The 24,111-nt window shown below is 45.1% G+C and overlaps 1 protein-coding gene and 1 non-coding gene across 2 annotated transcripts in view; one reads left to right on the top strand and one right to left on the bottom strand.

The window, feature by feature from the left end:
* Positions 1 to 24,111, bottom strand: part of LOC116987180 — a 116,356-nt gene that overhangs the window by 48,635 nt on the left and 43,610 nt on the right. Inside the window, exons 9-21 of the mRNA XM_033043057.1 lie at positions 23,778 to 23,929; positions 22,006 to 22,300; positions 20,488 to 20,663; positions 19,546 to 19,796; positions 18,770 to 18,902; positions 17,333 to 17,827; positions 11,600 to 11,846; positions 7,687 to 7,808; positions 6,459 to 6,626; positions 5,045 to 5,339; positions 4,145 to 4,317; positions 2,408 to 2,661; positions 1,315 to 1,447 (exon numbers count right to left, since the gene is read on the bottom strand). Coding sequence (XP_032898948.1) covers positions 1,315 to 1,447; positions 2,408 to 2,661; positions 4,145 to 4,317; positions 5,045 to 5,339; positions 6,459 to 6,626; positions 7,687 to 7,808; positions 11,600 to 11,846; positions 17,333 to 17,827; positions 18,770 to 18,902; positions 19,546 to 19,796; positions 20,488 to 20,663; positions 22,006 to 22,300; positions 23,778 to 23,929 — 2,894 coding nt within the window. The remainder of the gene's footprint in view (positions 1 to 1,314; positions 1,448 to 2,407; positions 2,662 to 4,144; positions 4,318 to 5,044; positions 5,340 to 6,458; positions 6,627 to 7,686; positions 7,809 to 11,599; positions 11,847 to 17,332; positions 17,828 to 18,769; positions 18,903 to 19,545; positions 19,797 to 20,487; positions 20,664 to 22,005; positions 22,301 to 23,777; positions 23,930 to 24,111) is intronic.
* On the top strand, positions 2,738 to 2,809 carry trnak-uuu. Its single transcript has one exon. It is a non-coding gene; the product is annotated as a tRNA-Lys (tRNA).

The following is a 24,111-nucleotide window of genomic DNA, read 5'->3' as shown; positions in this document are numbered from 1 at the left end:
TCTCTGCTTCAGGGAGAATGCCTCTTGGTTCACCACTCCCATACAAGATTCCCACTCAGAAATAGTGATAATCAACTTTACACCAAAAATCAGCAGTTAAATATGTTGGATAATTCTGTGAAATACGATTAGGAATTACATTTCTGATAAATATGTTTACAGTGATTTGCGGCGATTGCCATTTCGACATCTCTCTCCAATGCTCCAGTATTGATTCCTTGCGCAAATCTTTTTGTTAAAGCACGGTGCACCAACTGGGGTCTTGTGTGCGTGTATCCTGCAGCATGTTGTCATTCCATTCCAGGTGACTATTGGATGTCACAGGCTGTAAAAACACAAACATAAACAAGGATTGTTACCCTCTGCTCTGCTATAATCTTGCTGTACAGATAGAGCTGCTGCTTCACAGCGCCAGAGACCCGACTTTGATCTTGACCATGAATGCTCTATGTGTGGAGTTTGCACGTTCTCCCTGTGACCGTGTGGGTTTCCACCATGTGCTCCGATTCCCACCCATGTCCCAAAGATGTGCGGGTTTGTTGGTTAATTGGCTTCTGTAAATAGTCACTAGTGTGTAAGGAGTGGATGCGAACGTGGGTTAGAACATGGAACTGAAGTGATCGATGGTCGGCGTGGACTCGATGGGCTGAATGGCCTGTTTCCATTCTGTATCTCTGAAAACTGAAACTCAAAATACCAATTAGTCTACGTTAGTGTACAAAATCATGAGAGAAATCTAACTTCATGGTGTCTCCCAAGGACCTTTCCCACCCCAGTCATTCCCTCTTCTCCCCAATCCCATCGGGCAGAAGATACAAAAAATTGAAAGCATGTACCACCAGACTCAGAACCAGCTTCTTCCCCTCTGTTATCAGAATTCTGAACATTCATAGAGTCAATCAAACGTACAATAGGCAGAGCAAAGAGAAAAATATCGAACTGCAGAATTCTGTAGCATTGCACCCCCAGAGATAAAGTTCAATGACGGCAATAAGGCCCTTCGGCCTAACTTGTCCACATCAGCCAACAGTTCCCATTTACACAAGTCCCACCTACCTGCTTTTGGCCCATATCCCTCTAAACCTGTCCTATCCATGTACCTGTCTAAATGTTTCTTAAACATAGGTAAATGCTTCTTAAATGTTCCTCCCATAAGCTAGGGTGCAGTCATAATCTTCCAACCCACCTCATTGCAGGCATTGAACTTTGTCTCTGGAAGTGCAATGCAAACAAAAGCTTTTCACCATTATCTCGATACATGTGGCAATACTAAACCGATACCAATGCCATTGCATGTTCCCTGTGATATTTTACCTTAACATTCCAGGAGTTGACATTCTGCACACAGTTCTGCTGTAAACATCTCTTGGCCTCTTCTGCCACTAGATCCCATCTCGCTGCTGCAGCAACGTTATTTGTTGGATCTGCGGGGTCAAGGATCATTGGCCTAAGGGTTCAAACACATAAGAATCAGCAGCCAAACACAGTTTTACTAGCTCGTTCTGTACACCACAGAATCCTTTGGGAATTATCCCTTGAGCAAATCTTTTTTTTATTTTTTTTTAATTTATTAGAAGTAGTGTACATTACAATAATATAAGCCAAAAATAACATAATACACTTCACATTTTAAACTTTAAAAAGAAGAAAAGTAGAGAGTTAAATAGGATAGTGTGTGAAAGAGTGATCAAAAGAGACCCTTAGAAACGAAAAATTCGAAAAAGAGTTAAGAAGCAGGCCCTAGAAAAAGTAAAAGAGAAAAAGAAAAAGAAGATATATTAAAAGTAAAAAAAAGAGATTGAGCAAACCTTTAAGGCTGCTTATCCTTTCATCGATTCCTTGTTGCCTCCTGACCTTCTGTACCCTAGTAGACTAAATACTGAGGACATCTGGGGTCACAGTTTAAGGATAAAGGGGAAATCTTTTAGGATCGAGATGAGGAAAACCTTTTTCACACAGAGAGTGGTGAATCTGTGGAATTCTCTCCCGCAGAAGGTAGTTGAGGCCAGTTCATTGGCTATATTTAAGAGGGAGTTAGATGTGGCCCTTGTGGCTAAAGGGATCAGGGGGTATGGAGAGAAGGCAGGTACAGGATACTGAGTTGGATGATCAGCCATGATCATATTGAATGGCGGTGCAGGCTCGAAGGGCCGAATGGCCTACTCCTGCACCTATTTTCTATGTTTCTATGTTTCCTTCCCATTTCAAATAACCTTTCACTGTGCTGTGTTTAAGAAGGAACTGCAGATGCTGGAAAATCGAAGGTAGACAAAAGTGCTGGAGAAACTCAGCGGGTGCAGCAGCATCTATGGAGCGAAGGAAATATGCAACGTTTCGGGCCGAAACCCTCTTGCTGTGTTGATTCTAGAATTCCAGAAAGGGCAATTATGGTTTGAACATCACTTACTTAGGTTCTTTAAGTTTGTTTTTCAGAAATCTGCCAATGCTGTCAGAGTCAAAGTTGTAGTTTGTGGTCCAAAATATCCAAAGGTCTTTGTACTGGACAATCAGTTCCAGAACGGTGCGAAATCCTTCCGCGGTGTTGAAATTTACCCCCTTCTCAGCGCTCTCCCATGCATAGATGATCAGCAGCTCGAGAGCATACTTCGGTGGTAAATACTCTCCGGTTCTCAGTTGGCCTTTGCAGGGGCGACGGACTTTCTGTTAGATAAAAAATAAATCAACATTTGATCCTTCCGCCCTTGGACTGTCTCTTTCTTGTTTGAATAACTTCAGGGCCGGATAGCTCAGTCGGTAGAGCACCAGACTTTTAATCTGAGGGTCCAGGGTTCGAGTCCCTGTTCAAGCGGTTACTTTACAGAAAGCAATGTGGTGCAGCGGTAGAGTTGCTGCCTTACAACGCCAGATGCTGTCTGTACGGAGTTTGCACATTCTCCCTGTGGTAGTGTGTTTTCTCCGGGTGCTCTGGTTTACTCCCACAGATTAACTGTAAATTGTCCCTAGTGTTTAGGTTAGAACTAGTGTACGGGTGATCACTGGTCAGCGCAGACTTGGTGGGCCGAAGGGCCTGTGTCCAGGCTGCATCTCTAAACTAAACCAGTTAAAATGAAGGAACGTACCGCCATACATTAAAGAACATTATCGGCAAATTAAAGAACTATTCACTCAGGTGGAAAATTCAACTTTAACATAGTTAACAAAAATATTAACAAAGGGATGAGATTAATTATTAAGGTCTTGGGTGCATTGTTCAGTTCAGTTTAGTTTAGAGATACAGCTTGGATACTGGTTAGTTCCAGGACCAGGGGCCTCCTGTGGGGGCTATGGGTGAGTGGTGGAATATTGCGTTGGGGAAACGGGTGAGTGGTGGAATATTGCGTTGGAATGGGTTGCGTTAGGGGACCAGGCCTCCCGTGTGACAGGGACCCAACGGGTCCCAGTTGGTCCAGTTGGTGTTAAATTTAAACCAAAGGTACAAGGGGTTGCAAGGAGAATCCTTCTATACAAAGATTTGTTACATTCTGGAAACACTGCTTGTAGGGGTGGCTGGAACAGAATGAGTCCGTTTCTTCAAAAGGAAGTCACAAAGCACTGCAAATGCTAATTTACATTGAAAAAACCCATAGTGCTGGAGTAACTCAGCTGGTCAGGCAACATCTCCGGAGGACACGGATAGACGACGTTTCACATTCGGGCTCTTTTTCAGTCTGGTTAGAGTAGGGGGAGAAAGCTGGAAAAGGAGGGGGCAGGACAAAGTCTGGCAAGTGATGGGTGGATACTAGTTGGGGGGGGGGTTAATTGACAGATGGATGGACAAAGGCTAGAAATGAAAAGGGTGTAGGATAAGGAGAGAAGAGGAGTGAAACGAGAAGCCGGAGAGAGGGATGGTTGGAAGGGGATAGGGGGAGGGGAACAGGGGGATGGGAACAGGGGGATGGGATAGTGAAACAATCAGGTGAGTGCATAGTGGGGCTGGATGGCGACTTGAGAGAGAATCATTTACAGGGCTATAGGGAACAGCAGGGGTATAGGACTAACAAGATTCATTCATTGGTACCTGACATGGACAAATGTACCACAACAATGTGATTTGATCTGCACTTGCACTTCCAAAAGCAATTCAACTTATATAGCAGTAAACACCTCATCATAGAACAATTTCAGAAGCCGTCTCCAAATATACCTCAGTATACCAATACTTCACAAGTCGGATAAGGCTTTTCAGTTTAGTGGGTCGGAACTTTATAAAGTCCCTCTGGAGTTCGGTGAAGCATGTTGAGAATTCTCCCTCACGTTCTCCGGTAGCAATGAGATCTTCATAGACCTGATTCTTCACGCCAGTCCATGGCGGTGGACCTTCAGGACAAAAAAGTGACCTTTTATTGCTTAGATACTGACAATTGATGTAATATTAAACTTACTACGTTGTTTGTCATTGAAGAAACGATATATAAACATTAGGAAACCTTGGGAGCATCCATCTATGGTATTTCATAGAAACATAGTAAATGGGTGTAGGGGTAGGCCATTCGGCCCCTCGAGCCTGCACCGCCATTCAATATGATCATGGCCTTATTCTTAAACTGTGGCCCCTGGTTCTGGACTCCCCCAACATTGGGAACATGTTTCCTGCCTCTAGCGTGTCCAAACCCTTAACAATCTTATATGTTTCAATGAGATACCCTCTCATCCTTCTAAACTCCAGACTGTACAAGCCCAGCCGCTCAATTCTCTCAGCATATGACAGTCCCGCCATCCCAGGAATTAACTTTGTAAACCTACGCTGCACTCCCTCAATAGCAAGAATGTCCTTCCTCAAATTAAGGGACCAAAACTGCACACAATACTCCAGGTGTGGTCTCACTAGGGCTCTGTACAACTGCAGAAGGACCTCTTTGCTCCTATATTCGATATTTCTACGCATGTATTATAACGTTGTCTACACTGTAAAGAAATTATTTGGGACTTTCTTGCAAACTCAAGAGAGAAATCACTATAAATGAAAGTTGTCCTTTTATGTAATCAAAAGAATATCATATTTTGCATTGAACCGCTTATTTTCAATGTGTTCAAAGCCTCATACCTAAGGCATCAAATGCAGGGAGAACATCGACCTCAACAAAATCAGACGATTCTGTCAATTTAAACAGGAGGTTCAGCGAGCGAGGAGAAGACAAAGCAGGAATTATTCTGGGCTGTGACATTTTGATCTGATGTCCAATGTTTTTCTCATATTTCAACAACAGTTCACGAATGTTGCTCAAAATGTCGGCCCGGTTTTTCTTTTGGTCATCAAAACACTTGAAGTAGTTGAGAAAGACAACCAAATCCGCATCAGAGCCATTTTTTACAGCTGTTCCTTTTCCAAGGGAGCCACCCTACAAGATGAGGCAAAACAACAATACAACCTTTTCAATAAATGATTTTTAGTTTTCGTTTCATTTAGAGATATAGCATGTATCTCTTTGCAGTGCGGGAGGAAACCGGAGCACCCGGAGAAAACCCACGCGATCACGGGGAGAAGGTACAAACTCCGTGCAGCCAACAACCAACGTCAGGATCGAACCTGGGTCTCTGGCAACCGGGGCACGTGGGAAATCCATGCAGTCACAGTGTGAACGTGCAAACTCCACACACAGACAGCACCCGAGGTCAGGATCAAACTCGGGTCTCAGTGGCTGCGATGCGACACAGCAGCTCTACCAGCCGCGCCAACTGTGAAATGATCACAATTCTCTCTCATACCTCCTCACCTCCACCACACAACCGGGAGAAAGACACTTTTTAAGCAGTTCTGGTCTTTGGTTAAGATTGTAGAACTCACACACGCACCAGTGATCCTGGGACCCTCTTTGTTTACCATAATCTACTGCATCGGCTGTTCCAGGTGTGGACTCCGATACATCGGCGAGACCAAGCGCGGGCTCGGCGATCGTTTTGCTGAACACCCCCGCTCAGTCCGCCTAAACCCACCTGATCATCTGTAAACACTTTAACTCCCCCTCCCATTCACACACTGACCTTTCTGTCCTGGGCCTCCCCCATTGTCTGTGAGGCCCAGCACAAATTGGAGGAACAGCACTTGATATTTCTCTAGGGAAACCTACACCCCAACGATATGAATATTGTCTTCTCTAAGTTCATTGCTTTCCTTCTCTCTCCATCCCTCCCCCTTCCCAGTTCTCCGACCAATCTGACTGTCCGCCTGATTACATTTTATCTGTTTACTTTGTTGTCACCTTCTCCTAGCTATCATTGCTATTCTACATTTTCCTTAACCTGCATCTCTTTTGATGTCTCATTTTCACCCTTACCCTTACCACCTTAGCCTTCCTTATTTCTGTCTCCCTCTCCCCCGAATCTCAGTCTGAAGAAGGGTCTCGACCCGAAACATCATGCATTCCTTCTCTCCAGAGATGCTGAGTTACTCCAGCACTTCATGCCTATTTTCTGTACCATTGCCTATTTCCATTCAGTGTACAATTGTGTCACCTCACCTTCACGGTTTTACTGATTTTATAGGGACATTGTTCCTTTAAGAAGGTACAAATCTTGTCAATGGTCTTAGCCGCTAGTCTCAAAAAATCATCATCAGGTTGGAGCTGTGAGCAAATAAATGTGTCCAGATTGCGGGCTTGTGTTTGATACAAATCCATAATTCTTTTCTGTAATAAAGGAAAAGATAGAATTCAGCAAAGTTAACTTCGATAGGAGCTCTGAAGAGAATCACAAAATCCTTAATGTGTGAAATTAGATCATTCAGTTTACAGAGTCAATGCCGTGCTGGAAGAACTCAACAGGTCAGGCAGCATCTGCGGGGAGAATGGATTGGCGATGTTTCCAGTCACAGAGTGATACAGCGTGGAAACTGGCCATTCGGCCCAGCTTGCCCACACCGACCAACATGCCCATCTACACTAGTGCCACCTGCCTGCGTTTGGCCCATATCCCTCTAAACCTGTTCTATCCATGAACTTGTCTACATGTTTCTTAAACGTATTGACAGTACCTGCCTCAACTACCTCCTCCTGCAACTTGCTCCAAACACCCAAAGTTACCCCTTAGATTCCTATTAAATCTTTCGTATGGCGGTGGTGGGCGCTGGACAAGGGACTATAGCAAGAACCAGAGGCCACAGCCTCCGAATAAAGGGGAAAAGATTCATAAGGAATCTGAGGGGTAGCTTTTTAACACAGGTGGGTGTATGGAACGAGCTGCCACAGGATGTAGTTGAGGCAGTGACTATCATAGCGTTTAAGAAACAGACAGGTACATGGATAGGACAGGTTTAGATGGACATAGGCCAGACACGGGCAAGTGGCACTAGTGTAGATGGGACATGTTGGCCGGTGTGGGCAAGTTGTGCCGAAGGGCCAGTTTCTACGCTGTATCACTCTGTGACTATGAACCGTGATAAGTTCGCTATTAATAACCGCGGTGTTAGTACAAATAAACAATAATGACTTTGAGCGGCTGCGGTTGTTTTGGCGGCTTGGTCCGGAGCAGCGGCGGGACATTGAGCGCTCGGTGCCGGGGTCGGCAGCGACTCTCTACCGCTCTGCCGATGCTCTCTCCGGGCTTCTCTCGCCTCGTCTCGTCCTTCTCTCGGTCTGAGGACGGACCCGGAGAGGCGGCACCTCGGTGCAGATTCAGGCAACGCCAATGAACTAAATGTATGAACTTAAATATATATCTATATAATGCCACGAACTAAAGACAACTCACCTTCACTGTGCACAGGCTTTGTTTCCTGGTGGAAGTGAGCCCAACAGGGAAGTTTGTTTTTAATCGCCGTTGGTTTCTATTCACTTGTGTTCTGCCTGAGTTTCGATTCAGGAGTGTGACATCTGTCAGAAGTAACAGCCCAGCTGCGGCTGACTCATGATGACAAACGTGGAAGGGCAGAGAATGGCTTTGATGCCAGCAATACTAAAACAAGCTACTGGAAGAGATCAGTGGGTCAAGCAGCATCCGTGGAGGCAATGTTATGGTTTAGTTTAGTGTTGTGATACAGAGCGGAAACAGGCCCTTGGGCCCACCGAGTCCGTACCGACCAGCGGTCACCCCGCACACTAGCCCTCTCCTACACACTCTAGGGACAATTTACAATTATACGTCTTTGGAGTGAGGGAGGAAACCTGAGCACCCAGAGAAAGGCCACGCGGTCACGGGGAGAAGGTCAAATATGAATGAATGAAGGGTACTATTATCACATGTGGCATTTCCCACTGAGATTCATCATTTTACCTGCACAAGTATGCAAAGAGTCGCCACACATTTCAGCTTAGTTTAGCTTTGTGATACAGCACGGAAACAGGCCCTTCGGCCCACCGAGCCTGCACCGACCAGCGATCCCCGTACACTTACACTCTCCTACACACACTAGGGACAATTTACAATTATACCAATGCCAATTAACCTACAAATACCTGTACGTCTTTGGAGCGTGGGAAGAAAGCGGAACATTCATTTTGAGGGGACTAGAATATAAAAGCAAGGATGTAATGCTAAGGCTTTATAAGGTGCTGGTCAGATGACATTTGGAATATTGTGAGCAGTTTTGGGCTTCATATCTGAGGAAGGAAGTGCTGGCATTGGAGAGGGTCCAGAGGAGGTTGATTGGGTTGATGTTTGAGGATTATTTGACGGTACTGGGCCTTTACTCGCTGGAGTTTAGAAGGATGTAGTGAGATCTCATTGACATCTACTGACTAATGAAAGGCCTAGATAGAGTGGATGTGGAGAGGATGTTTCTAGACTTAAGACTTTAGAGATACAGCATAGTAACAGGCCCTTTGACTCATCGAGTCCACTGATACACCTCACGCTGCCTCGGCAAGGCCACCAGCATAATCAAAGATGAGTCACAGCCCAGCCACTCCCTGAAACTGTCCCTGAAAACGCACACCTCCAGGTTCAGGGACAGTTTCATCCCAGCTGTGATTAATTGATTGATTGATTATACCTTTAATAATCCTTTACAGGAAATTACAGTGCCACGACAGCTTCAAGACAGACATAACACCACACATTTCCTCAAATGGCTTCCATACTTAACAAGTTAAAATACAAGTTAAAATACAAGTTAAAATACAATTAATTAAAAAAAAGTGCAGTTATTTATGCGCATTATATAACCTTATAGCAGCTGGTAAACAGGACTTCCTATGTCTCTCAGTTTTGCACATTGGTGCAATCAGCCTCTGACTGAAGATGCTGCTCTTGATCACCTTCAGGGCATGGAGTGGGTGAGTGGGGTTGGTCATTATTGAACCCAGTTTGTTCAGAGTTCTGGCCTCTGCCACCTGCTGGACCGTTCGTTGCTCAGCCCCGACCACTGAGCCGGCCTTCCTGATTAGCTTGTCCAGTCTGTTTTTGTCCGCTATGCGGGCGCCATCTCCCCAACAGGCCACAGCAAAAAACAGAGCACTGGCCACCACTGAATGGTAGACACTGCACAGTAGGGGTTGGCAGATGTTAAATGACCTCAGCCTCCTTAAAAAATACAGTCGGCTTTGTCCCTTCCTGTACACCGCCTCCATATGACACTTCCAGTTCAGCTCACTGTCAAACTGCACCCCAAGGTACCTGTGGTTAGCGACCACCTCCACCTCAGTGCCCTTAATGGTGATTGGTGTTGCTTGAGTCCTCCTCCTCCCCCTCCTGAAGTCCACAACTATCTCCTTGTTTTTTTTGGTGTTAAGATGGAGGTTATTGTGTGCACTCCACTCCACAAAGTTACTTATTATGTCTCTATACTCCTCCTCATTGCCCCCTTTAATGAGGCCGACAACAGCTGTGTCATCCGAAAACTTCTGCAAAAAGCAGCTGTTGGTGTTATATTGGAGATCCGCTGTGTAGATGGTAAACAGGAACGGAGCCAGCACAGTTCCTTGTGGAGCCCCTGTGCTGCTCAAGATGATGCCCGAGACACTGTTCTGTAGGCGCACGTACTGTGGTCTGAGGGAAAGGTAATCCAAACACCACAGTACCAGTGATGGATCCACTTTCATCTTCTCCATCTTCTCCCCTAGCAGTCGGGGCTGAATTGTGTTGAAGGCGCTTGAGAAGTCAAAAAATGTAATCCTTACAGATGCATCAGTAGTGTCCAAATGTGTGTACACCCTCTGCAGCATGTAAATGAGGGCATCGTCGACACTGATGTTAGGCTGATATGCAAACTGTAAAGGATCCATTTGATTTGACACACTAGTCCTGATGTAGGAAAGGACAAGTCTCTCAAATGTCTTCATTATATGTGAAGTGAGCGCTACTGGTCTGTAGTCATTGTGGAGAGTGGGATGGGTCTTCTTTGGGACAGGTACCAGGCAAGATGTTTTCCACAGCCTTGGAACCCTCTGTAGACGCAAGCTCAGGTTGAACAGGTGTGTTAGAATACCACACAGCTCTGAAGAGCAAGTCTTCAGTAGCCTTGGGCTAGTGTCATCAGGCCCCACTGCTTTCCCTGGCTTCAGTCTGTCCAGCATCACCTTGACCTGAGCAGTATGAAGAGTCATGGGTGGGACTGCCGGTGGAGTGGGAGGTGGAAAGAGGGGACTCCGTACAGGTGACATCTCAGGAGTGTTGGAGAGAGGGATGGGAGGTGGAGAGGAAGCAGCAATGGTTAGCAGACCAGGTGGGGGAGGCTGGGGTGGTGTGGGGCAGTCAAATCTGTTGAAAAATCTGTTCAGATCATCAGCCAGACTCTGTTCACCATCAGGCAGTGTACCACCATTCTGCTTCATGCCCGTGATCTTTCGCATTCCAGCCCATACCTGCTTCACACCATCTTGCTGCAGCTGTCGTTCTAATTTGAACCTATAGGCTTCTTTCCCCTCCTTAATCCTCACCTTCAGTTCCTTTTGAAGTTCTTTGATTTTATTCCTGTCGCCCTCCCTGAAAGCCTTTTTCTTCTCATTTAGTAAGGCCTTCAGGCTGCTGGTAATCCAAGGTTTGTTATTAGGGTAGCAACGAATTACCCTGGGTGGCATGATGTCATCATAACAGAAATTGATGTAATGGGTAATGCATTCTGTTAGTCCATCAATGTCTTCCCCATACTCCTCACAGAACACATCCCAATCTGTTGTCTCAAAACAATACCTCAGGGCTTCATCTGCCTCAGGATACCAGTCTCTTGATGTTCTGATGGTGACAGGCAGCCTCTTGGCAGCTGGTGTGTAGGAGGGAGAGAGATGTAGCATGTCGTGGTCTGATCGACCAAGAGGGGGCAGTGCAGTACATTTGTATGCATTTTTGACATTTGCATACAAAAGATCCAGCGTTTTATCACCTCTGGTTGTACAGTCAATAAACTGTTTAAAAGTGGGCAAAGTCTTAGAGAGACAGACATGGTTATAATCTCCAGACACAACAATGAACGCCTCTGGGTACTTGGACTGGAGTCCCGCTATAGTGGTGTGCAGCACGTCACACGTGACTTCCGCCTTGGCAGATGGAGGAATATAAACAACAATGGCTACCACCACAGTGAACTCCCTGGGTAGGTAATATGGTCTTAAACTAACCGCTAAAAGTTCAATGTCCTTGTTGCATATCCGTTCTTTGATAGTAGCGTGATTAGGGTTACACCACTTGTTGTTGACGAGCAGTAAAAGCCCCCCACCTTTCTGCTTACCGCTCGCTCCGGTGTCCCTGTCCGCTCGTATCGACCTGAAGCCGGTGAAACTGATCAAAGAATCGGGCGTGTGTTCCGTCAGCCACGTCTCTGTCAGGCTAACAATGCTGCTCTCCCGGTACACTTTCTGGTACCTGACCAGGGTTTCTAATTCGTCTAATTTGTTCGTTAGACAGCGAACATTTCCCATGGTGATAGATGGAAGGGCTGGTTTAAAAGTCTCTCTCCATGTTCTCGTCAACCTCCTCTGTTGATTAAGCAACTGAACCATCCTATCAACAAGTTGAGAGCGGTCCAGAGCTTCCATCTACCTCATTGGAGACCTACGGACTATCTTTAATTGGACTTGCCTGGACTTTATCTTGCACTAAACATTATTCCCTTTTTCCTATACCTGTACACTGTGGATGGCTCGTTTGCAATCATGTATTGTCTTTCCGCTGACTGGTCAGCTAGTAACAAAAGCTTTTCACTGTACCTTGGTACACATGACAATAAACTCAATGAAACTAAACAAAGATTCAGTGTGCTCAACATTCCAGACACATTATACATCTTCTAATCTGCCTCCGCTGGAATCTTCCAGTGAATGGCTAACCGGGTTTAATTATTTATGTTTTGGTGCAGGCATTTGGTGTTTTGTTTAGAGATACAGCGCGTAAACAGGCCCTTCGGCCCACCAAGTCCGTGCTGACCCACGATCCACACACATTAATGTTATCCTACACACATTACGGACGATTTACAATTATACCAAGACAATTAACATACAAACCTGTACGCCTTTAGAGTGTGGGAGGAAACCGGAGATCCCGGGAGAAAACCCACGCAGGTCACGGGGAGAACGTGCAAACTCCCCACAGACAAGCACACGCAGTCAGGATTAAACCTCAGTCTCTGGCACTGTGAGTAGGTATGTTACAATACTTACCTTCAGCGGAGCTGCAATTTTTGAGAAAGTTATGGCCATTTGACTGTCCTTGATCACAGCTTTTGTGTTAAGTCAATGGAAAAGCAATAGGGAACAAGATGCTAATTTCCGAGTATGAAAATGGCCATATCTTTTTTAATACTGAAGACATGAAAGTGAATTAGGTGACAAATTAAACTTCTTTTTATGCTTTATCTGATGGGATAAATTACAGACGTGATTTTTTAAATCTCAAAATTTTGTAACATTGCTTCTGTAAGGCAGCAGCTCTACCCGCTGCACCTCTTTTGGTTTAAAGATACAGCATGTAAATAGGCCGTTGTCAGGCAAATTAAACTTGGCACTACTCGTAATTTATTTCACTTTATTTAAGCTTTAAGCAACTTATTTCTTGAATACATAAACTCAGCAACGTCTGGCAAACACGGCTGATTCCGCAGGCCTTTCCCATCCGAAACACTTCGCACATGCGCACACGCGCCCACTTCGTAGGCCCTTCGGCCCATCGAGTCCACGCCAACCATCGATCATCCGTTCACACTAGATATATGTTATCCCACTTTCTCATCCACTCCTTCCACGGCCTGGTGCTGGTCTGTGGGGTCAGGGTCGAGGGGTGGGTACGAGGAGGTGTCGAGAGTTGGCGCCTGGCCTCGACACAGTAGAGGTCAACCCACCAGACTACAACGGCACCTCCCTTGTCGGCGGGTTTAATGCCAGTGTCGCTAAGTGAGTGGGGGGGCCGTGTGTTCAGAGGGGGCGAGATTGGAGTGGGTAAGGAGGGGTAGAGAAGCTGAGCCGAAACGTCACCTATCCATGTTCTCCAGAGATGCTGCCTGACCCACTGAGTAACTCTAGCACTTTGTGTCCCTCTGTGTAAACCAGCATCTGCAGTTCCTTGTTTCTACATAAAACTAATTGCTCCGCTTCTTTTCTTACAAAACCACATGCCCCAGTTACCACTTGGTAAGGTTGGCGTCCCTTTGCAGCAGGACTCCTCTGGCATGCTGTAGAAACAAGGAACTGCAGGTGCTGCTTTATCCCAAAGGTAGACACAAAGTGCTGGAGTAACTCAGCTGACCAGGCAGCATCCCTGGAGAGAAGGAAGGGGTGACGTTTCAGGTCGGGACCCCACCTGCCCTTTTTCACCAGAGATGCTGCTTGACCTGCTGAGTTACTCCAGCACTTTGTGTTTCGTTGTCCCAAACATCCAGCTCTCTCTCTTCCCGTCGATCAACCTGTATGTCTGTCTTCACAGCTCACCGTTTCTTCCACCAAGCAATAAGTGATACGGAAGATAGACACAAAAAGCTGGAGTAACTCAGCGGGTCAGGCAGCATCTCCGGAGAGATGGAATGGGTGACGTTCTCTGGTCGAGACCCTTCTTCAGACACTCTTTTCACCAGATGCTGCCTGACCCACTGAGTTGCTCCAGCATTTTGAGTCTGTGGAGCAATTAGTTTCAAAGATTAGTTTTATCTTCGGTGTAAACATCCTTCCTGCCCCTCCCCCCAGAGAATGGTTCCAGGTTGACTCTGAAACAGGAATCCCCCGTGTTCTGTTTGATATTAACGGTGAAAATAAACATTAAACAAAAAACTCCCTTTCAAAGCCCAGGGAGCAACCTCGCCCAGAGTGTGGAGCCCCCTCTCTGTAGACAGTCAGACAACACAATTCAGACAAGAGAAAAAAAACAGTCCTTTCATTGTTTATTATAAATGAAGAACCCGGGGATAATCTATACATTGACTAAGGTTCGGACGAGTGGAGGACAAACGTTTACTTAGATCAAGTCAAGAGTCTCCCTCATTTTGAGCTAAAGTCAACAGAGCCTGACCTGCCAGCGTTTGATAACTTGGTTTCCATTTCCCCGTCATCGAGGTAAGTTTCGAGTTTCTATTTCCGTGTGTGACGCTGCAAATAACAAGTCAACATCAACTTCAGGAACTCAAACGTCAGCGACAACTATCGTCAGGCCAGGCGGCAAGTGCAACAAGAGAAACAGCGTTGACTATTCAGAAGGATCTTTGTCAAAACTGGCCGATGGTGAAAATAAGTTTTAAGTGAGGACACAAGGAACTGCAGGTGCTGTGTATTTACAGAAACAGACGCGAAAGGTAAAAAACTGGAAGACCGGTGGGGGCAGGACAAAGAAATAGTCATCAAGTTAAAGCGTTTGTCAGTCTGAAGAAGGGTCTGACCCAAAACGTCACCCATTCCTTCTCTCCATAGATGCTGCCTGTCCCGCTGAGTTACTCCAGCATTTTGTATCTGTCAAGTCTACTCCACCATTCAATCATGGCTGATCTATCTTTCCCTCTCAGCCCCATGTTCCTGCCTTCACCGCATAACCCCTGACAACCCAAACTACTCAAGAATCTGACAATCTCCACCTTAAAAAAATCCCCATTGACTTGGCCTCCACAGCCGTCTTTGGCAATGAATTCCAGATTCCCCACCTCCTGACTAAAGAAATTCCTCCTCATCAAATTTCTAAAGATACATCCTTTTACACTGAGGCTATGGCTCAGAATGTTTGTGTATGAATAGTCCACTGATCTGACAGTCCTCTGACTGTCTCTCAACCTCTGACAATTTAGTTACACTTGCTCAGGATGAACCCTGAGATGGACCATTGCATCCTGGATTTCCATCTCTCCCTAGTTTCATCCTGGAAAAAAGGTTTTGCCTGTCTACCCTCTCTGTGCCTCAAATAATGATATTGTTTTGACTTCCAGCTGTGCACTGTGATGGTTCTACAAACCCCTCAGTACAAGAGCAATCTTGAATAGTGCTTAAATGTTGATCTAGTCGTTCACACCCACACCATGGGAATAATGAGACCAGAAGGGTCTCGACCTGAAACATCTCCTATCCATGTTCTCCAGAGATCCTGACCTGCTGGGTTACTCTAGTGCTTTGAGTCCTTATGGGAATAAATACATAGTTGGGCCCACAAACACCAATTTTGCAGGACAGAAGATGTTCTTGGAAGGAAAGGGGAGAAGGTTATCATTATCCACTCCAGTCTGTCTGCTTCAATGTGAGGGAGCTAATTCAAGAGATTTTAGGGATTCCAGATCCCTTGACCTCTCATGGTCTTTAAGTAGCTGTTCAAATCAGAGACACCCTGGCCATGCTAGTGTGAATGTGCGATGGATGGTTTTACTGCGATGTGGAAAAGTTGTAAAAATAACTGTGTCGGCTATTAGACTAAATTGACTCATTTTCAGATAGCGACAAAAGGTAAAATAGCATTTACCTCGTTACGAAATACATACAAGCAAGTCACAGCGGTTACAACCTCGCTTATGGGCTTTGGTTTAGTTTTAGCAATGGTGTTCAAACAGGCCCTTTGGCCCATTGCATCCGTGCCGACCAACGATCACCCGTACATTAGCTCTATGTTATCCCACTTTCACATCCTACACACTAAAGGGCCATTTACGGAAGCCAATGAACCTGGGAGCAATGTTCAGCATGCAGACGTGGGGACCATACACAGGGATTGTTGGTTGATTATCAGTTCAATACATGTGATCTCAGTGGTTTCACTGTTGTCAACTTCTCTTGCTTCTTGTTCCACCAACATGATGAGCTGAATCAACTCCCATCATGTATGAATCCCCCTTCCATATTAACTGCGGTGGAAATGCAGAACTTAACGGATAAGTATTCGGCACCAAGTAACTCATAACAGATAAAGGACACAAGTTAATATAAGAACTCTGATTGAAGAAATTAACCAGGTAATCTTTCAAACATTGTTACAGCTTTTATTTATCCATGGTGAATTACACAAAGATTGGCATTTAATTGAATTCAGATTCAGATTCAACTTTAATTGTCATTGTCAGTGTACAGTACAGAGACAACGAAATGCAGAATTAAAGTAGAGCTACTTTCCTGGCAGCTAGACTAGGCTACCGTCTTCTAGGAAGTCTTGTATACCAGCTGCTATAAGGTTATATAATGCCCAAAAATAACTGCACTTTTTTTTCATTAATTGTATTTTAACTTGTATTTTAACTTGTTAAGTATGGAAGCTATTTGAGGAAATGTGTGGTGTTATGTCTGTCTTGAAGCTGTCGTGGCACTGTAATTTCATGTAAAGGATTATTAAAGGTATAATCAATCAATCAAGTGAATTCCTTTATGATCCTTAGAGCACAAAACCACCGAAAAATCTGCATTAATTGTCAAATAGTTTGAAAACCAGTAGCTGTGGGCATCCACATTGTCATTTGAACATTGTAAGTGTGTGTACAAGGTGAAGGTTGTAAATGGAGTTAAAAATGCCCAGGTTTAGAGCTGACTATTGAGCATGTTTGTTGAGGACTGAGGGGTGTGGGGAATGTGCACTGAGACTGCATGAATGAATGTATGAATGAATGAACGATACTTTATTGTTACATGTACCTATCTAGGGTAGGGTGCCTCGGTAGTCAAATGCTTTGTTCTGCACACAACCTAGGCTGTACACGAGTGTCCCCACCTATCAGTTGCCGACTAAGTAACAAATCACCGAACAACCTTATCTGTTGCCCCTCATGTGGGATGAACATGCTGAATCACCCCAGTTCCATTTGCGGATATTGGTCACATAAGATCGCCTGGATGAACAGGTGGTGGGAAAATGTTCCAGTAGAAAGAACACAATACAGAACATGTGCCTGTTAAAAGCAGAGTCCGCCGCTTGTCTGTCGCCAGTGATAGTTAATTCCGATTCACCCCAGATAATTACTCTCAATGATAACTTAATTTAAAGTCTTTCGCATTGCTACTGATTTTCATACTGTTTAACTATGATCCTCTGCATTAAAACATTGGAGTTCGTTGCCACCACGCAGTCGCAGGTTGACTTGGATGGTGGAATGTTGCTTAATGCCGTAAGATTGCAGTGTACGTTCATCTTCAAGTTGATGAGATTGAAAGGTCAAGTAGTACTGCCTTGGTTGGACGTGTGTCCGAGATTCAATTTCATTTTTTAAACTTGAAACCTTGTCGCTTGGTGAAACCTGAATTGTCAGATTACGCTCATTGTATTTGACAAGTATATCCATTGTGTTTAGCATGAGTAGCTTGATCGTTGCATCAAAGAAGATCCTGGAACCCAACAAGGTTTTGCCATCATCCAAAATGGTGCCATTAAATACCAGGCGTTGCTGGGAGACTGGAATGGTCCAATTTTGCTGAATGTTGCGTTTGATCTCAGAGACCTTGAGATTAATGTTGGCCTTTAGTTGTAACGATTTACCATCCAGGCTGGTCACAGTGATTTCAAATGTCTTCACTGGCTGAGGAACACAAGCAAAAATGGCAATAAATAAAATGTAGTTCCTTTTCATTTTGGACAAGACACATAACAAGAGAGTGAGATTGTGGTCACCCATTCTTTTGGGCATCATCGGGTGCACTTGGAACACAAGATTTATTCTTTTGAAGCGCAGGAGAATGAGGGGAGATCTTATAGACGTGCACAAAATCATGAGAGGAATAGATTGGGCAGATGTACAGAATAGGAGCCACTTTAAACGGCACCTTTCCGCCTGGATTAACCAGGGAGCGATGGTATGGATGTGGCCTCAATTCACCATTCATTAAAAGCCCAGACCATTGAATATGCCCCATTTACGCTAATCCCACCAGCCTGTATTTGACCCATATTCCTCTAAACCTTTCCGATCCATGCAATTCTCCAAATATCTTTTAAATGGTGTGATTGTACCTGCCTCAACTCCTCCTCTGGGAAAGTCCATAGACTGTGTCTACAATGGGGTGGAGGTGAACAGAGTGAACGACTGTTCACAAGCCTGATAACAGAGGGAGGGGTGGAAGATTGCAACCTTCACGTGGTCCGCCCTGTTTCGACGAATGCAATCAACCCGGCGTGCACAATCAAATAACATCAAATAGAACAAGTTGTCCTACAACTTTAGGCTGTGCACGCCATATGGTAGAAGAAGAAGAAGTAGATAACAGAGGGGAAGAAGCTGCTCCTGAGTCTGGTGGTGCACGCCTTCAACCTTCTGTATCTTCTGCCTGAGGGGAGCGGGGAGAGGAAGGAATGACTGGGGTGGGACAAGTCTTTGATTACGTTGACTGCTTTTCCGAGGCAGGGCGAGTGTAGATGGAGTCAATGGTGGGAGGTGACGTCTATACAATGTGGCAGTGGTGAAGTATAACACAATCCCATCACCCACTCAGCAAAACACCATCATTCCTTTAAACCATTTTACCTGGACAACCCAAGCTGGGGTGTTCATGACACAGGGCATGCTTAGACATTTCCTGGCTTCATGCTGCATCACATTCCAACTACCTGGTGAAGCCACGTTTCCAGTTGGATCGGCTGGGTCAAGAATGAGTGTTCTGAAAAATAAAACCATTTAAATAACAACACTTAACTTTAAGCCGGTGTTTGCTGACAATATGCCAGTGAATGCCATGGTATTTATTATTATTGTGTATCAATCCTGCAATTACAAAGGATCATCTTGTGATTCTGTGCATACATTTGTATTTCAATTAAGGACGGCACGGTGGTGCAGCTGGTAGAGCTGCTGCCTCACAGCGCCAGTGTCCCGGGATCGATCCTGACCTCGGATGCCGTCTACGTGGACTTTGCACGTTCTCCCTGTGACCGTGTGGGTTTCCTCCGGGTGCTCTGGTTTCCTCCCACATTCCAAAGTCGTGCAGGTTTGTCGGTTAATTGACCTCTGCAAAATATTGCCCCAAATGTGCAGGGAGTGGATGCGAAAGTGGGATAGCACAGAACTAGTGAGAAAAAGGGAGTTGATGGTCAATGTCGACTAGGTGGGCCGAAGGGCCTGTTTCCATGCTGTATCTCTGGACATTCAGTAATTATTTTTTCTTATGTGTCCAATGTGTTTCACGAAGATATCTGAAGAATGTGATGCAATGTAATATTTGCTGCTGGACCAGGAAGCCGGAAGGGGAACGTTAATTAAAAGTACAAGAGTAAGTGTAATTGGAATAGTCTACAGTGACTTACCCCTTGCCATGGAGCTTCCTGATTAAAAAGTCGGCCACGGTTGGATTGTTGACATCATAGAACTCTGTCCAGTAGATGCAGACTTCCTGATAGCGGCAGATCAGGTCCAGGACTGTGCGGAACCCTTGGGCAGTATCAAACCTCTCCTGATGGTTACCTTGTTCCCAGGCATAGACTGTCAATAGCTCCACCGCATATTTTGCAGGGAGCCGTGCTCCACCACTCAACTCCGATTTCCGTGGCTTGACATACTGGAGAAAATCGGTGACAAATCTAAATAAGCAAAGATGATGGATCACAGAATATGGAACTGCACAGCACTGGAATGTCTGTGCTATAATTATAAGCCCAATTCTTATCTGCCTGCACATCATCCTATCCCTCCATTCTCTGCCTATCCATATCCCTAATCCAACAGTCTCTTCAATGCCACTATGGTTCATGAGTTTGAGAATCATAGTCTTACAGTGTGGAAACAGGCCCTTCGGCCCAACTTGCCCATACTAGCCAATATGTCCCACCTGCACCAGCCGCACCGGCCTGCATTTGACTCACATCCCTCTAAACCTGTCTTATCCATGTACCTGTCTAAATGTTTCTTAAACGTTGTAATAGTCCCTGCCTTCTCTCGGAGCAGAATTAGGCCATTTGGCCCATCAAGTCCACTCCGCCATTCAATCATGGCTAATCTATCTTTCCCTCTCAACTCCATTGTCCTGCCATCGTCCCATAACCCCTGGCACTTTACTAACGAAGAATCAGTCAGGACAAGTTTGGAGGGATATGGACCAAGCGCAGGCAGGTGGGACTACTGTAGCTGGGACATGTTGGCCGGTGTGGGCAAGTTGGGCCGAAGGGTCTGTTTCCGCGCTGTATCACTGTCTGACTTCATCCTCCCGTGGTTTCAATGATTAACAATGATCCTGTTCTCAAGTCACTCACCTCCTTGTACCAATATTTCAGCAGACGAATCAAGTCTTTAACTTTTGCCGGATGCCGTTTCACAAATTCTCTCTGAAGTTCAGTGAAGCAGGGAGAGAATTCTCCATCCATGACCTTATTTTCATTTACAAAATTGATTAACTTGAGATGCGCATCACTGAAATTGCACTGTGGTGCTGGAAGAAATTAAATGGGAGATGGTCAAAAGACAATTCCTTAACAAAAGCTGTCCTATAAACTCATCCAAGACTAAGCAGGCCATGAGTAATAGGAGCAGAATTAGGCCATTCGGCCCATCAGGTCTATTTCGCCATTTAATCATGGCTGATCTATCTCTCCCTCCTAACCCCATTCTCCTGCCTTCTCCCCATAACCCCATACAGTGTTGCATTTTAATCACTCAGGGTAGGTTTTCACCTTCAAAGAGTTTAACAAGCAACCTTCCAAGGGGTTATCTGTAAGTTTAACCCAAGGTGGCTTTAACCTGGATGACACACAAAGGTTCTGATGGTAAAACCAGCTGCCCTCGAACCCGTCCGTCCACGGTTTTGAAGGGTATTTGTTCACTGCCAGACAGTAATGATATAGATTTAAGTTTAATCAGTACTATATAAAGGTACAATCAAGTCAAACTCAAGTAAAATAGATGGAGCAAAGAGTGTGACTGTGGATCAGCTCAGTGTCTTAGTGGAGAGCAACGGCATATTGACAGACGATTGCAGCCTGAGATTTCATCTGGAAGATGAACCTTCTGTGGTCATTAGATGCAAGGAGAATACCTCCTAATTGGCACTTAGTTTAGTTTAGAGATACTGCATGGGACCAGGACCTTCGGCCCACCGAGTCTATGCCGTTCACAATAGTTCAATGTTATCCCACTTTCTCAGTCACTCCCTACACACTAAGGGCAATTTACAGAGGCTAATTAACCTATAAACATGCGTGAGGAAACTGGAACACCCGGCGAAAACCCACACGGTCCAGGGAGAACGTGCAAACGCCATACCGACAGCACCAGAGGTCAGGATTACACCCGGGTCTCTGGCGCTATGAGGCAACAGCTCTACCAGCTGTGCAAATCATTCTGCCTAGAAAGGAAAAAAAAATAATTTTGACAAGTCTTCCAATCAAAAGCTAATTCCAGATGCCAAGGAACTGAACACCAGCAATACTTTTAACTAACAATGGGACATTGGTGGGACCAAATCAGACCAGCTTCACCCTTCCCATCTTTCAAGGTGAACAGTGGAGGCTGACAGAAGGTTCTAAATTACATTTAAGATGCAAGAGCTGCCTGAGGAGATAATTGAGGCAGGTACTATCACAATATTTGACCAGGTACATGGATAGGAAAGGTTCAAAGGGATATGGGCCACATGCAGGCAGGAGGGACAAATGGAGATGGGGCACCTTGGTCAGTGTGGGCCAGTTGGGCTGAAGGGCCTGTTTCAATGCTGTATGACTCCATGTAATAATACTTTTAATTCTATGTCACATGAAATTGCTATAAATTCTTACTTAATGCATCATAGGTTGGCAGAACATCAAATTCCACACTCTCTGAACTTTTTTTCGATTGCAATGTGAAGCTCAAAGATTTGGGTGGGACATTGCTTAGACTTATCATGATTTTGATATCATAAATCGAATATGCAAGGCTTCTGGAGCACTTTTCCAGCATTTTCTGAATTTCCTCCAGGATTTCCTGCCTGTTGGCTCTCTGGTCCTGGAAACTTTTGAAGGAACTGAGGAAGACGACAAGGTCGGCATCCGAACTATTTCTTAAAGCTGTTCCTTTCCCTGACGATCCACCCTGACAACAAATAAAAAGGGAAAAAATATTCATAATTGTTTTAATATTTGCAAACTTACACATTCTGGGTAGATGATATAAAAAATGCCATTCCTTTCAATCTTCATCATAATTCAGAATTAGAAACATAGAAAATAGGTGCAGGAGTAGACCATTCGGCCCTTCGAGCCAGCACTATCATTCATTGCGATAATGTCCCCTATCAATAACCCGTGCCTGCCTTCTCCCCATATCCCTTGACTCCACTAGCCCCTAGAGCTCTATCTAACTCTCTCTTAAATCCATCCAGTGATTTGGCCTCCACTGCCCTCTGTGGCAGGGAATTCCATAAATTCACAACTCATCCCATAAATTCACAATTGTTTTATCGTTGTGTAGGAAGGAACTGCAGATGCTGGTTTACACCAAAGATAAGACACAAAAAGCTGGAGTAACTTAGCGGGTAACTTAGCATCTCCGGAGAAAAGGGATAGGTGACGTTTCAGGTCGAGACCCTTCTTCAGACACTGCCTGACCCAATGAGTTACCCCAGCATTCTGTGTCTGTTTGTGGGAGGTAAACTTGGATTGGTTTCTCTGCACTGTTGGAGGTTGAGGGGAGACCTGGCCGGAGTACATACAAAAAGTTACCATCGGGACATGCGGTTTTCCGGGGGGGGGGGGGGGGGGGGGGGGGGGATAACACTTTACTCATTTAGAGTTTCATCTTTATTTATGAGGATTATGTTTATTAACAATATAGAAAAAGAAGAAATGGGATAGAGTTACGGATTTTCCTTGTATACAGCATCAAAGTAGCGGGACACCAAAGTAGACACTGACTGAAGAATCACCCAATTATGAGAGTCAGGTGCAGTCAGAACCTGTTCTCCAATCTCAAGATGGGTCCCGACCTGAAACATGGCCTATCCATGTCCTCCAGAGATGCTGCCTGACCCGCGGAGTGATTCCAGCAATTGTTCTTGTTTTGTTTGTAAACTAGCATCTGCAGTTCCTTGTTTCTACACATAAAAGTCGGAGCTGGTTTAGCTCATAAACAGCTATCACAGAGGACGGGTGATTCTAATTGTATCGACTTTGCTCATTTTCTATCCATCAATTCTCCCGACGTTGAAGCTTCCAGGGAGAAGGCAGGAGAATGGGGCTGAGAGGGAAAGATAGATCAGCCATGATTGAATGACAGAATACACCCGGTGGGCCGAATGGCCTAATTCTGCTCCTGAAACTTATGAACCTACGACTCTTTCGCAAGTATAGGGATCAGAGTTACTCCAGCACTTTGTGTCTTTTTGTTTGTAAACCAGCATCTGCAGTTCCTCGCGCCTACAAAGTACCACCAGAGCAGTCTCCACCAAATCCTCTACATGTTTGCAAGGATGTGCCATCCCATGTCAATAAAACGCCCCCATTCATAAACTAAAGACATTATTTTAAATAATTAATTGTGGTCAGCAGCGGTTACAATCTAAGCGACTCACCTTCACGGCTCTGATGACACTAATGTTGGGTTGCTTCATGAAACATTGGTTCTTTAAAAACTCGCAGATTCTCTTCACGGCTTCCTTCATGCCGTCATTGAACCCGCTGGGCTCCAAGTATATTTTAATGAAATCGTCCAGCTTCTTCACATCTGTGTGGTACAGGTCTCCGCCGTTTTCCATCGTTGATTTTCGCAGGCAGCGGCTTCTGGCTTCAACTCGGGCGCCGTGGATTCTGAAGTCGCTGATGCTCCAAATACACCGACCTCCTTATATTGCGGGCGCTGGCCCCTCCTTCAAATATTCAAAAAAATATTTACGCGAAGATAAATAT

This window comes from Amblyraja radiata, chromosome 25, assembly GCF_010909765.2.
Source record: "Amblyraja radiata isolate CabotCenter1 chromosome 25, sAmbRad1.1.pri, whole genome shotgun sequence".
NCBI classification, from domain to species: domain Eukaryota; kingdom Metazoa; phylum Chordata; class Chondrichthyes; order Rajiformes; family Rajidae; genus Amblyraja; species Amblyraja radiata.
The sequence above is the reverse complement of the archived record's forward strand: the minus strand, read 5'-3'. Positions and strand labels throughout refer to the sequence as shown.